At 28.9% G+C, this 15,196-nt stretch overlaps 4 protein-coding genes across 4 annotated transcripts; 3 read left to right on the forward strand and 1 right to left on the reverse strand.

Annotated features, from left to right (window-relative positions):
• Positions 1 to 1,113: 1,113 nt before the first annotated feature.
• On the reverse strand, positions 1,114 to 2,103 carry LOC129612962 (uncharacterized). The gene is made up of 2 exons (XM_055526825.1): positions 2,089 to 2,103; positions 1,114 to 2,004 (listed from the first exon to the last, which is right to left on the reverse strand). The coding sequence occupies exons 1-2, from the start codon at positions 2,101 to 2,103 to the stop codon at positions 1,114 to 1,116; spliced, it is 906 nt and encodes a 301-aa protein (XP_055382800.1).
• Positions 2,104 to 2,846: 743 nt separating this feature from the next.
• Positions 2,847 to 3,775, forward strand: LOC129612963 (uncharacterized). Its single transcript, XM_055526826.1, has 2 exons — positions 2,847 to 2,861; positions 2,936 to 3,775. Exons 1-2 carry the CDS (start codon positions 2,847 to 2,849, stop codon positions 3,773 to 3,775), a joined length of 855 nt encoding a protein of 284 aa, XP_055382801.1.
• A 1,347-nt stretch (positions 3,776 to 5,122) lies between these two features.
• LOC129612964 (uncharacterized) lies at positions 5,123 to 8,908 on the forward strand. The gene is made up of 2 exons (XM_055526827.1): positions 5,123 to 5,245; positions 8,054 to 8,908. Exons 1-2 carry the CDS (start codon positions 5,123 to 5,125, stop codon positions 8,906 to 8,908), a joined length of 978 nt encoding a protein of 325 aa, XP_055382802.1.
• Positions 8,909 to 11,644: 2,736 nt separating this feature from the next.
• LOC129612965 (uncharacterized) lies at positions 11,645 to 13,317 on the forward strand. The gene is made up of 4 exons (XM_055526828.1): positions 11,645 to 11,659; positions 11,729 to 12,556; positions 12,951 to 13,049; positions 13,261 to 13,317. The coding sequence occupies exons 1-4, from the start codon at positions 11,645 to 11,647 to the stop codon at positions 13,315 to 13,317; spliced, it is 999 nt and encodes a 332-aa protein (XP_055382803.1).
• The last annotated feature ends 1,879 nt before the right edge of the window (positions 13,318 to 15,196 follow it).

A 15,196-nucleotide genomic window follows, 5' to 3' on the forward strand; every position in this document is an offset into this window, starting at 1 on the left:
ACAAAATTGTAAACAGTGTATAACAGTTTATATCAAGTATGCAGTTCTTGGAATAAACTCATGAATTTTGTTGAATATGTTTGTTCGTTCCCTTAAAGCTTTAAATTATATCTGCATTAGTCTGTTTACATATTATATGTAACATCATACATAAATAAATAAAAAAATTTAAAAAATTTGAATAATTTCCAATACTTAAAGTTATTAAGAAGTTTTATGAACTTCGACAAATTAATTCCTTCATAATATTCTCTTATTATTCAGAATAGCTTTCTAATTAAATGATATTTTGCACAAACATTCTTTTGAACAACAAACCTACATATATGTACATTTAAAAATTAAGTATTGGACGTTTAATTTATCATATAAAAATGTGAAGCCATCTACCAGAAAAAATGTACGAAATTATTCTTTTATAACTATCGTAAACAGAGTATTACACTAAATTAGCTCAATAAACAAGCGCTTAGATTATTAAACAATTATTATGTAGCTTGAAATTATGGCGAATAAGTCCTATAATTATGGTTTTAGTATAAGACCTACAGTTAGAAAGTTAACTCTTAACAGCTAAGGTCTCAGATGCAAAATGATTTTAATATAAACAATATTTTCATATAACTAATTGCCATAGTTTAATAATTTTAAAAATCAACAACTTAAAGCATTTACATTTTCTCTAATCCTATATAAAAATCCAAAAATAAAAAAAAAATGTTAAAATCATATACACTTGCATATGCAAAAGTTAATTGTGGTAATTCCAAATATAAAACTAGATCCTTACAATAAACAAAAATCGTGAATAAAGAAGCCATAATTTTTTTTTAAATGGCGTGAAGTAAAGCTCTACTAAAGTTTACCAATTAAATTAAGTGAAAAGTTATATTTGTTATACTAATATAGTATATTATGTAATATACAGATATAATAAAAGAACTGCAAATGCAAAAATCAAATAGTTATAACCAAGTACAAAAATAAAAGCTCAAATTTTCAATATACTTTAAAAATAATCAACAAATTTATTTAATTAAATTAAATTACACAATTTAAAGCAGGAAAACTTTTTTTCAAAAGTATAACAAATTAATTTGTAATAATTCCATTTTAAACTTTATTTGGTGGTAGATATGAAGCTGACGTTGCTCTAGCAATATTACTGCCAGCACTAATAAAATTATCACCTCCGGAAATAACAAAACCATTTCCACCACCAGATACATGACCACCACTGCTGAAACCACCGTTACTGAAACCACCATTACTGAAACCGCCATTACCACCAGAATGTCCACCAACATGTCCAACATCGAAAGCACCAACAACTGATGATACTGGAGCAAAACCTTCATCCGAAACATGCGTAGAACCACCGAGACTTTCATATTGAGATTGAATTGTTTGTTGAGCATGTTGAGCTTCTTCTGGTGTCTTATATTTAACAAAGAATACTTCTGGTTTAGCTGGATGATGTGGAACATTAGAAATAGCTTGACGAATTTCAGAAACATCATTTTTCTTGCTTAATACATAAATAGCTGTTTTTTCTTCATTAATGGCTTGAGCAGTTTGTGCTGCTATCGTTTTAACAGATTGATGTGGTGCTTTAATAAATACAACATTATAATGTCTATGTTGTTGTTCAGATGAATTATCTTCGAAAACTTCTTCATCTGGTTCTTCAGGGGCTGAATGCAAATAAACATGTTTTGATATTATTGGTGGTAAAACACGTCTTTGTGTATGTGGACGTGCTCTATGTGCAGCTGCAACACTACTTGCTGAAGGAAGAGCTGGTGCAGGATTAAATGAATTGAAAGCAAGTGAACTACCACCTACACCTGAGCTTCCACCAGAATACTGTACACCACCACCGAATGAGCCACCTACTGAATACTGTTGTTGAAAATTTGCTGCAGATCCAACTGAATATGATGGTCCATTATAATTGTATCCTTGTGGTGCTGCAACAGCAATTGCAAATATGCAACTTGTTATCTATACATTTAAATAACGGGAAAAAAACATTTAAATACCTTAATTATTCTGCTCTGAATAATGTTTTTTAATTAATATAGTTACCAAAAAAATTCGCATTTTCAGTTTTTGGAGAAGATTATTGCTCTTAGATGGTTAAAATGTTACTAATAGTATTATGTGCCATTCATAGATTATTTATACTTTTTTTATTGTTCTCTTGACACACAAAATATAAAAATGGTAGCATCTGTGATATTCAAAACCATGATGATATTTAGCATGTCGATGTCTTAAATAGGAATCATAAAAATGTGAAATGATGCTAAAGAAGATTGGGAAAATTATACTTTTTTTTTAAGTATTGAAGATTTATTGGTATAATTGGTAGTCTCAATGATGCAAAATTTATAATTAATTTAATGATCAAATCTGCAAACAAATAAATAATTTTGCTTTAAATTTCTCCAAAATTTGGATACATTACATGCATATATGTGCATATTAATAGTTCATATTTGAAGACAACAATAGCCGTTCATTTTTCATTTTACACGAGATCAATTAGGCGTTACAATAGGTTCATTGTTCCTTAATCAACAAATCATTATTATGTGAAAAAATAAATTTAAAAGTTTCTGGATGTCAATTGAGTTAAGCAATTTTATGATTCCCATTTTTGTCATAAATGACAAAAATGTGAAATATTGCAATATAGATATGAGCGTTGCAGATAACCGTTTGAATATGAATTTAACTGTTACAAGAGAAAATTAAATGAGTATAAATAATCAGCGATTGCTACGTAATATTATTAGTTACATTTTAACTATCTGAAAGAAATCAACTTGATCAAGTTTAAAATGCAAAACTTTTTGGTAATTAATGGAATAATTAAAGTTGTTTTTTGAAAATTTATTATCAAGTTATTTTTTATCATGTTTTGTTGCAGATAATTAGCTGCATTCTTACAGTGGTTGTAGCAGCACCACAAGGATACGACTATAATGGACCATCATATGCAATTGGTTCAGCAACAAATATTCAACAACAATATTCAGTAGGTGGCTCATTCGGTGGTGGTGTACAGTATTCTGGTGGTAGCTCTGGTGTAGGTGGTAGCTCCCATGTTTTCAATTCCTTTAATCCTGCTCCAGCTCTCCCTTCGGCAAGTAGTGTAGCAGCTATACATAGAGCACGTCCACATTCTCAAAGACGTGTTCTACCACCAATAATATCAAAACATGTTTATTTGCATTCAGCCCCGGAAGAACCTGATGAAGAAGTTTTCGAAGATAATTCTTCAGAACAACAACATAAACATTACAATGTTGTGTTTATTAAAGCACCACATCAATCTGTTAAAACAATTGCAACACAAACTGCTCAAGCCCTCAATGAAGAAAAAACAGCTATTTATGTATTGAGCAAGAAAAATGATGTTTCTGAAATTCGTCAAGCTATTTCTAATGTTCCACACCATCCAGCTAAACCAGAAGTATTCTTTGTCAAATATAGAACCCCACAAGAAGCACAACATGCTCAACAAACAATCCAATCTCAGTATGAAAGTCTCGGTGGTTCTACTCATATTTCGGATGAAGGCTTTGCTCCTGTGTCATCAGTTGTTGGTGCTTTTGATGGTGGAAATTCTGGTGGTTTCAGTAGTGGTGGTCATGTATCTGGTGGTGGAAATGGATTCGTAGTTTCCGGAGGTGATAGTTTTGTAGGATCAGGAAGCAATGTTGCTGGTTCAGTTGCCGCATCATATTTACCACCAAACAAAGCCTAATATTTCTTTGGCAATTTGATTTGCAGCATTTCTTTATGCAATTTATATTTGAACAAAAAAAAAAGAAGTTTTGTTATTTGAAATCGTATTACTTAATATGTTGAATAAATGAAATTTGTTGATTATTTCTAAAGGACGATTTTTTTTACTGCAGGCAAAGCACATTTTGCAATATTATATAATTCTAATTTCAGATTTTAAAAGTAATTTAATTTTTATTAACAGGTGGTATTTTATACTTGTTTAAACTTGGAAGTTTCACTATGTTTAATTTCGTTTTAGTTGATTTAAAAATCGAGCACCAAAGCCTCATGAGATTTCAAAGTTTTGTTTAAACAGGCCACTGGAAATATTTTTAAAAGAATATCCACAGACTGTTACCGCTTTATAGGTAAACTGCTATGTTCACGAATGAACAAAATTCTTTGCATCCTGGCAATGTTCAAAGCTTGACAGACTTCTAGAAACTGGCCGTTAAAGTTAATATTGATTATTTTTTCTTTACGTAAATTTTTGAGCACATCCCGGTTCCTTTATAAGAAATACGTATGTGATTTAATCTGATTGTTAAAATTTAAAAAAATCTCACTAAATCATATACGTGCACCTTCTTGTAAATATCGAAACTCCTCTAATTATATTCTTCTCAAATTTTGGGATAATATACTATGACACTTTTAAAAACTTTACTTTGTCAAGAAATGAACGTTGCATCTTTATCTTGGCTTAGTACATTCATTGCCTTCGTGAACTGTAGTATTGATCTCAATAAATCATACGAAAAATTTGTAAAAGGAAATGAATATTAACCCATTCCGGGCAAAATTTTGATTTTAAATATATTTTAACATTTGGTTATGGTAATGAATCTCTAAATGCGAGCAAATAAGCACTATTAATTGTTTTTTTTTCTAAATTTTAATTGGAAAATGGTTTTTTGAAGTGGTATCGTCAGGTTGCCACTAAGCCAGTACGCATTTTAATTTTTTTTATAATATTTCGAAATAGTTTTTTATCAGTTAAACATAAGGGTACTTTGCACACTTTGCGGTACCAACGTGTTCTGTGTTGTTATGCCTTGGAATTGCAGAGCGTGCATCTCCTTGGCGCCCCATAAATGGCCAGATAGGCGGATTAGTCAAACCTTCTTTCAGATGAAACGTATGGTTTGAAATTGTTAGGTATCCTTTCTATTAAAGGACAGACTTCCCTACGAGCTTCTGGCACAGAACCTAATAGTCACCTGACAATAGCGAGTCGAAAACTTTTGAAGTCCATTGTATTTCCGTCCCATCTAGATTTATATACGAGTATCATATGAGAATTTACCACAAAGATATCAACAAAATGTCAAAATGTCCAGTGCCACCATTTTATACTGTCCCTCTAATATTCAAATTCGGAAAACGTTCAATTCAATCACCTTTGAGAATGTTTAAAGAAGAGTTTCAAAAGATTCTCACGTTACCAGTAAGTGTGAAAGGGTTAAAAAGAAATTTATAGTTTTTTATATTGGTAAATAACACTCGAACTCTTTTTTATTTTGCTCAATAACTCTCGAATTTTTAATGGGCTCCATATCAATATTTCAAATCGATGTTTTGTTCACAGAGTCTAGATATAATTAATTTAGAGAAGGCTGCAATTTATTAACAAGGGTCTATATAGCCGTATATAGTAATGGTCTAAAGCGAAAAAAAAACTGTGTAAAGTGTATATTAGCATTTTTTATTATTATTTTATTATTATTATTATTTTATTATTATTTGCGGCACTATATTCAATAACAAGTTTTCATTTATTAACAACCCTATTAATAGCTGTTAGCTAGTCAGAATTTAAAAAAAATTAACACATGAAATGAAAAATTATTGCTGTTACTTTCAGGGCATCAGACCACTTGATGAATTTAAATGTCCGGTTTATAGATGAAAAGTAATATCAAAACAAGTTGCCTTTTCTTTAAGTCTTTCCATGACTTTTGTTCAACTAGCCATTTAAGAATTAAGCCGATGTAAAGCCTTTAAAAGAATTTTTAAGGAGAATTAAAATTGACAAAATTTTAAGCACTATATTAATAATATTCGCGTTAGGTGTATAGGAAAAATTTTAGAAATTTTGATTTTGCTGAACCTTAGACTTCACTTACTAAAATTTTGCTGAAAAAGAATTCATTAACTTTTTAAGACCTCCTTTTGCAGTTTAGAAAATAAAACCGAGGAAATGAATTCAGTGTTGGCAAAATCAACTCCTTATTTAACTAATTTTATAATTAGTAAAAAAAATCACCAAAAAATTTGCACACATGTAAGTACAGAATAAAAATTCTGAAGTTGTTAAAAAAAATAAGGCTAAAATAATTTCCTTAATTTGTTTTAGACTTCTTTTTAGTTAAGTATAGCAGAAAATAAAATAGAATACGTTCTTAAGAATGCGATAAAATAAATCTTAAAATTTTGCATGAAACAGTATTGTATTTTTCATAATCTAGCCGAATTCAGCTAACCAAAAATTCTAGCATCTGTGCAAAATTTTACATCTTCATCTCAAAGTAGCACTTCAATAATAGAATGGCGAACGGTTGGACATAACTGAATCGACTTAGAATTCGATTCTGGCCAAGAATATATTATATGTACTTTATGAGCTCGCAAATGTTTCCTTCTTGGTATTACATGCTTAAGTATATTGTATAAATTACACAGGAGGTTCGTTCAATATTACTAGTTTTGAGGTAAGATTGTATCTGATGCAATTCTGTCAAAATGCATTTAATACATATTATATTAATTACTCTTGTGACTTCAGTAAAAATTTCTCGCGTTACAGAAAATAATTTTGAAACACATGAAGTTGCCTCTTAAGGTTTTCTGGTAAAATGACGTGTTTTGGTAAATATTTTCAAGTTTCAATCATAAATTAGTTTATTGTCAATATTTCTTATAGCATAATATTTCTTATTATATTAATAAATATATATATGTACTCGTATGTATATGTATTTTCATATGAAAAGGAAATTTTAAACTTGTATAGAAAACTTAAGTGTTATATAAAAATGAATGTTACCTTCAAAATATTTTGACATTTTCATTATCTTATTGGCGATCAATATATTGATTGCATATAATGTCATTAAAAAAGGTTTATAGCACAGTTTTATTCACTCATATACAAATATGATGTAGAAGATTGAAAGAAAAGATTATCGTCGGTCTTACAGACTTCTTTTAATTTGCAATTAATTTAAATTGTAATTTTCTTTTAAATACAAAAATTAAAATAATGAAAGAAATGTTTGCTTAATCGTTACGCATTCGGCATTGGTTATGATCTTAACATTAATGCACTGTAAAGTTTAATACAGAAGAATATTATTGATCTTCAAACACTAAACGTAAATTTAGAAAAAAATTTTGATACAATTGCTTTCAAAACAGTTCCAAAACAATTTGAAAACGTGAAATAATCGTGGAAAAAAAGGCAGAAGCAAATTTTTATAGAAAACAGGATATCAAGTGAAGATTAAAATATTTCTCATAAGGAACAAGTGTGTCTTCAACACCCAAGATAATTTCATAAAATCATTATAATTTTAGCAATTGATGATTTCATTACATTTCGCATTACATAAGGCTCTAGCGGTTTAAGATATTAAGTATGATTTAAATTTTAAATAATCAAAATGCTTGTTTAAAAACATAAGCCATAATAAACAATGGTTTAACATAAGCCTAATCGGATTTTTCTCCAATTTAAACTACTGTTTTGACCGCAATGATTAAATGTTTTTACTAAATCTCTTGTATTTTGATATATTTAGCAAAATATGTGAATAGTAAAACATAATTGACAAAATAAAGAAAAAAGAAATACAAGACCACCATATAAGACGGTTTTCATGAACTATAACAAGCAACAGACTATCATCTGATAATTTTCGAAATTGTTCTTTTTATGAACTGAAACAATTTTTCAATGTACATCTTCCTTTTATGAAACCAACTAATACTATATATATTATGTATGTTACTATCATAAACTTTATGTTTTATTAGGTGCAAAAAATTAACACAAAATAATTTATATTATCTATTAAAAGTGAAATTGGTATAAATAACCGTTATTCAAAATACACTTCAGTAGTATCAACTTAACAATCTAATGAAAATCATCAATTTTTCTAAATTCAGAATGCAAAACTTTTTGGTAATCAAAAATATTTTAATTTTTACGTCATCAAATTCAATATCAATCTCTTTTTTATTTGGATTACAGTTAGCAAGTTGCATTTTTGCCATCGCTTTAGCAGCACCACAATATAATTATAATGTACCACAATATGGCGGTATTTCATCAGGCAGCTCATTTAGTAGTATATCTAGCGGTTCATTCGGTGGTTCATCTGGTGGTTCATTTGGTGGTTCTTTTGGTGGTGGAGAAATAGGTAATGCACATGCTTTTAACTTATTCAATCCTGCACCAGCATTACCATCTGCAAGCAGTGTTGCAGCAGCTCACAGAGCACGTCCACAACATCAAAGACGTGTTTTACCACCAATTGTATCAAAACACATTTTCTATCATTCAGCTCCAGAAGAACCAGATGAAGAAGTTTATGAAGATAATTCTACACAACAAGAACGTAAACACTATAATGTTGTCTTTATTAAAGCACCACATCAATCTGTTAAAACAATTGCAACTCAAACCGCTCAAGCTCTTAATGAAGAAAAAACTGCTATCTATGTATTGAGCAAGAAGAATGATGTTTCAGAAATTCGTCAAGCTCTTGCCGATGCACCACATCATCCAAATAAACCCGAAGTATTCTTCGTTAAATATAGAACCCCAGAAGAAGCACAACACGCTCAACAAACAATTCAATCGCAATATGAAACACTTGGTGGTTCTACTCATGTTTCTGATGAAGGTTATGCTCCAGTATCATCAGTTGTTGGTGCCTTTGGTGGTGGTCATGGTGGTAGTGCTGGATTTAGTGGTGGACATGGAGGAAGTGGTGGTTTTGGAGGTGGCTTCATTAGTTCAGGTGGTGGTAATTTTATTGGCTCAAGTAGCAATACCTATGGCAGTTCAGTTGCTGCTTCATATTTACCACCCAACAAAGTATAAATACAATTTAATTTTTTTGTGAATTAATTTTGTTATTCGAAATTTATGCTTATCAATTAAATAATAAAAGTTGTTATTGATTATCCGAAATATCATGTATTTTATATTCAACAAAAATTGCATAATAAGTGCATATAAACAGTAACTGCAGAATGATATCTAAGTAAACTTAACATTTAAATCTGATGAATTTCAATGTTCTTTAAAAAAATAGTTTGGAGCTGTGGATTTACTTAACTTAGCATAATTACTACTTAATCTAGCATATGTACTTCAGTGAATGTAACTTTATTCTTATACATTACCGGCTTGAGGCTTGGTTTTAAATTGCGGTCACGTTTTTAAAATTAAAGTTAAACACGAAAAAGTAAATATTGTAGGATAACTACAATGTTTTTATGTTTATTAAGAAATTTTAAGAAACAATGTTTAATTCAATGTTTATGTCTGTGTTTATTAAGAAATTTTAAGAAACTCAGATTTTCACAGTAAGTATGCGTTTATGCATCTAGATGCATTTTTTTTAAAATACTGTAAGAAAAAAGCTTTACACAAGTTTCAAATTTGAATTTTTAGAATTTCTAAATAAAATCAATGTCCTTTTAATCACGATTAAAGCGTACATGCATTATAAAATTCAAAATTTGGCAAGTTTAGAATTTCTCGGAATTAGTTGGTGATTGGTGAATGACCCATTGCATTGCAAAAAATTTAATTTTCAAAGCTTTTGTTGTTTTAAATTTGAAAATAAAAAATTCGATAGAAGACTGTTAATTAAAATAATAATATGGAAATTTTATTATTTTTGAAATTGTGCAGCAATTTTTTGAGTTGTTATTTTGATTATGTTTCTCAGAAACCATTCTTAGCTCATATATATTGTACATTTACCCCTATAGAAAGCAATTTGACTTTGTTCAGCTGCACATAAATCGGACATGTTGTTCTTGCACATAAATCGGCCATTTATTGCTTTGAAAAATTCCATCTTGAATGAACAAAACCCCCATTTCTCGTTCTTTTTCAAAATTAAGCAAAAAGATTAACTAAATTTTTCAAAGTTTTGAATTAAAATCATTAAAGTAGATTTGCAAATATTTGTTTCGGATTTAAACATTACTGCCAATACTATTTTTTTTCCTTACTCCACTTGGCTACATTAGAGCCACTTTTAAGAGTCAAGCTTCAGTTTCAAATGTCAATGAGTTAACTATTCAATGACGAGTCTGCCATAGTTTTTTCTTTATATTAAATGTGAAATATTTTTGATATTTATTGTTCATATTTAAATAAATCCATTCGCCATACACAATTTACGAAATGCTGGCAAATCCGGCAACTCAAGAGAATTTGAATTTGGTTGTTTGTAATATTTCCTATTGCTTCCTTGTGCTTTTAAGATATTCATCAGTTTTGCATACATTGGATTGCTGAAATGTATTTAAATCCCGTCTAAAGCATACCATTAAATTTATGTGTTTGTATCTTGTAAACCTCCACTGAAAATAATATCCAAAAAATAATAAAGAAACACAACGCTTTGTATGGAACTATCATTTCACAATAAGTATAAGAATGGAGTAGCAAATAAAAACTTAGATTTACATATCGCCGGCTGAATTCTTAAGTGTTCAATTTTAATAGAGTTGCAATTGCGTTTATTAAACTAAATCCGATATAGTTTTTGTATTGCATAATATTAGTATGCAAGAAAAATATAATTTTTCTATTACTTTACTAGAATTCGATTCGAAATGCAAACTAAAAGCATTTTAAAGTGATTTGGCAATAAGAAAATGTGTACACCATATTGAACTTGGAAAATTTGACTGAAATTTGCATTTTAAGGAGATGAAGTTTTTGATCTCCGCAAATACGCTCCTTCTATTTCTAACTTCTATATTTTCAATGATCCACCCAAGAATTTCCCAATTATTAGAAATTCCGAGCAATTTGAAACGATTTGAAGGACTTTCAATTCTTGATTCATTCATAGTCTAATTTGGCTCAAAAGAAATGTCTTATATGAATTTTATGGAGAATTTCTAAATTTCGAAATTTTGTATGTTTAAGTTTTTTAATGGTTTTTGACTTAGCTCTATTTTGTGTTTTAAAATTAATTCCAATATTATTTCTACAAAGCCTCTCTTAAGTGATAAAAGGTGAAATTGATTAACCTTGAGAGTCTACTACATTATTAATTAACATGCATACATACACATGTCATTATGTTGAACAAATTAATGTTTAGAAAGTGTTTAGCAAGCAATTATAGTAATATGTCCCTAAATAATGCCATTGTCAAAATGAAATTAAAAAGGCAAATAAAATAAAAAGAAAGAAAAAAATTAAATTCGCAGTTTCAATTTGCCTTCGAACAAATAAAAACAAGTATTAACAAGTATGATCACAATATAATTTTTAAAACTGTTCTTTTTGTGAAATAAAACCGTTTTTTTTTTATATGTACATACACTTATACCTCTTCCTTTTATGAATCTCACATTGGATTAATGTACGTTACACATGTATGCTACTTATATGTGCATACAAATACACAATATTGCCAAATTAAAATTGGCGTCATAAACTCTATTTTTATTAGATGAAAAAGATTAATGCAAAATTGCAATACCGAGTAAAAGTGAATTTGGTATAAATAACCGTTATTCAAAATACACTTCAGTAGTATCAACTTAACTATCTAAGAAAATAATCAACTTTTCTAAATTCAGAATGCAAAACTTTTTGGTAATCAAAAATATTTTAATTTTTACGTCATCAAATTCAATATCAATCTCTTTTTTATTTGGATTACAGTTAGCAAGTTGCATTTTTGCCATCGCTTTAGCTGCACCACAATATAATTATAATGTACCACAATATGGCGGTATTTCATCAGGCAGCTCATTTAGTAGTGCATCTAGCGGTTCATTCGGTGGTTCATCTGGTGGTTCATTTGGTGGTTCTTTTGGTGGTGGAGAAATAGGTAATGTACATGCTTTTAACTCATTTAATCCTGCACCAGCACTACCTTCAGCAAGTAGTGTTGCAGCAACATATAAAACACGTCCACAACATCAAAGACGTATTTTACCGCCAATAGTATCGAAAAGTGTTTATTATCATGCTGCTCCAGAAGAACCAGATGAAGAAATTTACGAAGATAATTCTACACAACAAGAACGTAAACACTATAATGTTGTCTTTATTAAAGCACCACATCAATCCGTCAAAACAATTGCAACTCAAACCGCTCAAGCTCTTAATGAAGAAAAGACAGCTATTTATGTATTAAGCAAGAAAAATGATATTTCTGAAGTTCGTCAAGCTATTGCTGATGTACCACATCATCCAAATAAACCAGAAGTATTCTTCGTTAAATACAAGACTCCAGAAGAAGCAGAACATGCTCAACAAACAATTCAATCTCAGTATGATATTCTTGGTGGTTCTACTCATGTTTCGAATGAAGGTTATGCTCCAGTGTCATCAGTTATTGGTGCTTTTGGTGGTGGATTTAATGGAAATGTTGGACTTAGCGGTGGGCATGGTGGATTCAGTGTTAGTTCTGGTGGTGGAAATTTCATTGGATCCAGTAGCCTTTATGCTAACTCTGTTGCCGCTTCATATTTACCACCAAACAAAGTATAAGTAGAAAATACTAACTGCAATATTAATGATTTTATATTATAATTTTGTTGTTTGAAATAAATTTTGGCCTTCATTATTTTAAAATCGAAATCATTTTATTTAAAAATAATTTTTATATCAGATTTATTACAAGTAGCATGAAGATATGTATTTGAAGAATTGTGAATGTTTCTACTTAAATTTCTAAAGCAGAAGAATGTATAAAAGCATAAAGATTCCTCCTCATTCCTACGGTATAATAATTTGCTTTACTATCTTTTCTTCGCATTTCATGCTATTTTCTAATATTATATTCAAAGTTTTTTAGATCTACTTTGAAAATACCAAGTGGATTTATGGAAATTCGGAGAACATTTAAAAAAATCTTTGAAAACTTGCAAAATTTTAGGTTTTAGGGGGAACAATAATTAAACTATGTTATAGAGATAAAGATATGAAAGCTATAAGAACTCAAAAAATCAAAAATTCATTTCGTTTGGTTGTACAGGTACAAGTATTTATAAAATACAGGAGAAAAATTGCATTCATCAGATTGTTTTTCCTAATAAATACATAACATAATTAAAGTTATTAATACACAAATCTTGATTTTTAAGTTTTATTTATGAATTATAGAATAATTTTATTAACCCTATATTAAGTTTCGATTTATAAGTTCCTCTTATGTAAATTATGCATGTATACTTATTCTATATCAGATTAATATTGATGCCCAAAATGCGGCTATCAATTTACCTAGCAATTCGGTTCTTTAAGAAAGAACCGAATTCAGAGCATCCTTACCAATATCAAGACCAAAATAATTAGAGTTTAAATTGACGGCACGCAACATCCTGGTCAACGGCTCATTCCTACCATAACCCGTAATGTACGAACATTGAAAAGCTCTACCGACCTCAAGTTGTTTGAATTCTCTCTTAAAGACACTTTTTCCAATAAAAACGGTGAAACAACGATCTAGTTGAAGAATAAAAACAACGTATAATGAATAATTTTTCTGCCTTTAACTCGTTCCTTTGATTACGTCATCCATCTGTTCTGCAGTTGCATGAAGAAACTTCCAACGTATTCATAGTAATTTTATATTGAACTTTACAAAGAAATTATAAAATTTTGACTAAAATCATTATTTCACCAAATAAATACCGAATTTCTAAAACAATAGAAAAATAACTAATGTCAATATTAACTTGTGCACAAAATTTAACTTTTGATGACCCTTTTCTTTTCAAAATATAGCCATCGTAAAAAGTGTTTATTGATCTACCACAAACGATAACTTCACAAACTGATGATCGCCTCACTCGGAAAGGATCTTCTCCCACAATTTTAGATTGAATTAAGAACTTATAATGTAGGCGGAGTAATATGATATAATTGCTTATTTTCCCTATCTGCTTCTGCTTTTCTTTGCCCCAATTATAATTTGAAAACGTGTGTAACTATTTTCACCAAATTTTGGTAAAACATTTAGAATCCGGATAAAATCACATATATAGAATTATTTTAATATAATTTCCGTTCAACTTTTAAAATATTGTGGCTCTACCTTATACAAATTTCTAAGAGTTCGAATTAAATATAAACAGGATTATTTATAGAACCACTACTCTCAAGAAGAAATATTTTAACAATCTAATAAAACAAAAGTTTTAGTTTGTGTACTATCACTAACACATTAAAATAATTTGTATAGGAAATCATCAGGAAAAATTGCAGTCAACATTCTTAATGTGATCAAAGTAGTATAAATTTTTGATTCTCTCACAACTCATGAATAAATTTATTCCTATACAAGTATCCACAACAATCTTCATTTTTCAAGTTTAACTTCTTGTTTTAAGCTTGCAAATTCTTCAGCTTGATTTAAGTTGAACGAGTTATCACTTAATTTTTAAAACTGGCAATTGAATTTCATGAAAGAAACTTAAAATAATTATCTGTATAGCAATCTTGTCGCAAGAATACCAAGAATACATTTCAAATTAATAAAAGGTTCTTCAATAAACTCTAAGATTTTTCCCGAAAATTTTTAATTGTGAAGTAACATTAAAGCATTTTTCAATAATTATACTTACGAGATCAATTTGGAAATTTCGGTTGATATTAATTCATATTAGCACAACTAGTTCTTTAATTTAAATGTGCCAGATTGCAAAAAAAAAAATTTGCTTATATGAAAAGAAATTTTAAGATATTTTATGCAATTTTGTATTTTGATAAAAAAAAACTCGTATTTTCGAATTTTATTACTAGGAAAAAGTGTTACACATAAAAACTTTTAAGAAACATGTTTGACAAGGTCAAAATTTTTATTTGAATTAAAAGTTTGGTCTACTATAAACATTCAATTATAATAGCAATTTTTTGGTTAATTACAAATTAATTATTAGTTGAAGCAGAAAAGTATTATAATTCATTAATTTGTTATAAAAACTGTTATAAATTCTTTAAAAAAAAAAATTGAACTTTGATTTAAAATAAACTTTAATCGAGATCATAAGTTTTATACAAAATTCATATATGGTTAGCCAAAAAGTGTTATAATAGTCAAAACAATGAATAGTTCGCGAACAATAAAATGTGAAATTTTAAGATTAATTTTGAATTTCTTTCTTTTATACATATGAGAGT

The sequence above is a fragment of the Condylostylus longicornis genome, unplaced genomic scaffold, assembly GCF_029603195.1.
Source record: "Condylostylus longicornis isolate FDR11 unplaced genomic scaffold, ASM2960319v2 ptg000080l, whole genome shotgun sequence".
Classification (NCBI taxonomy): domain Eukaryota; kingdom Metazoa; phylum Arthropoda; class Insecta; order Diptera; family Dolichopodidae; genus Condylostylus; species Condylostylus longicornis.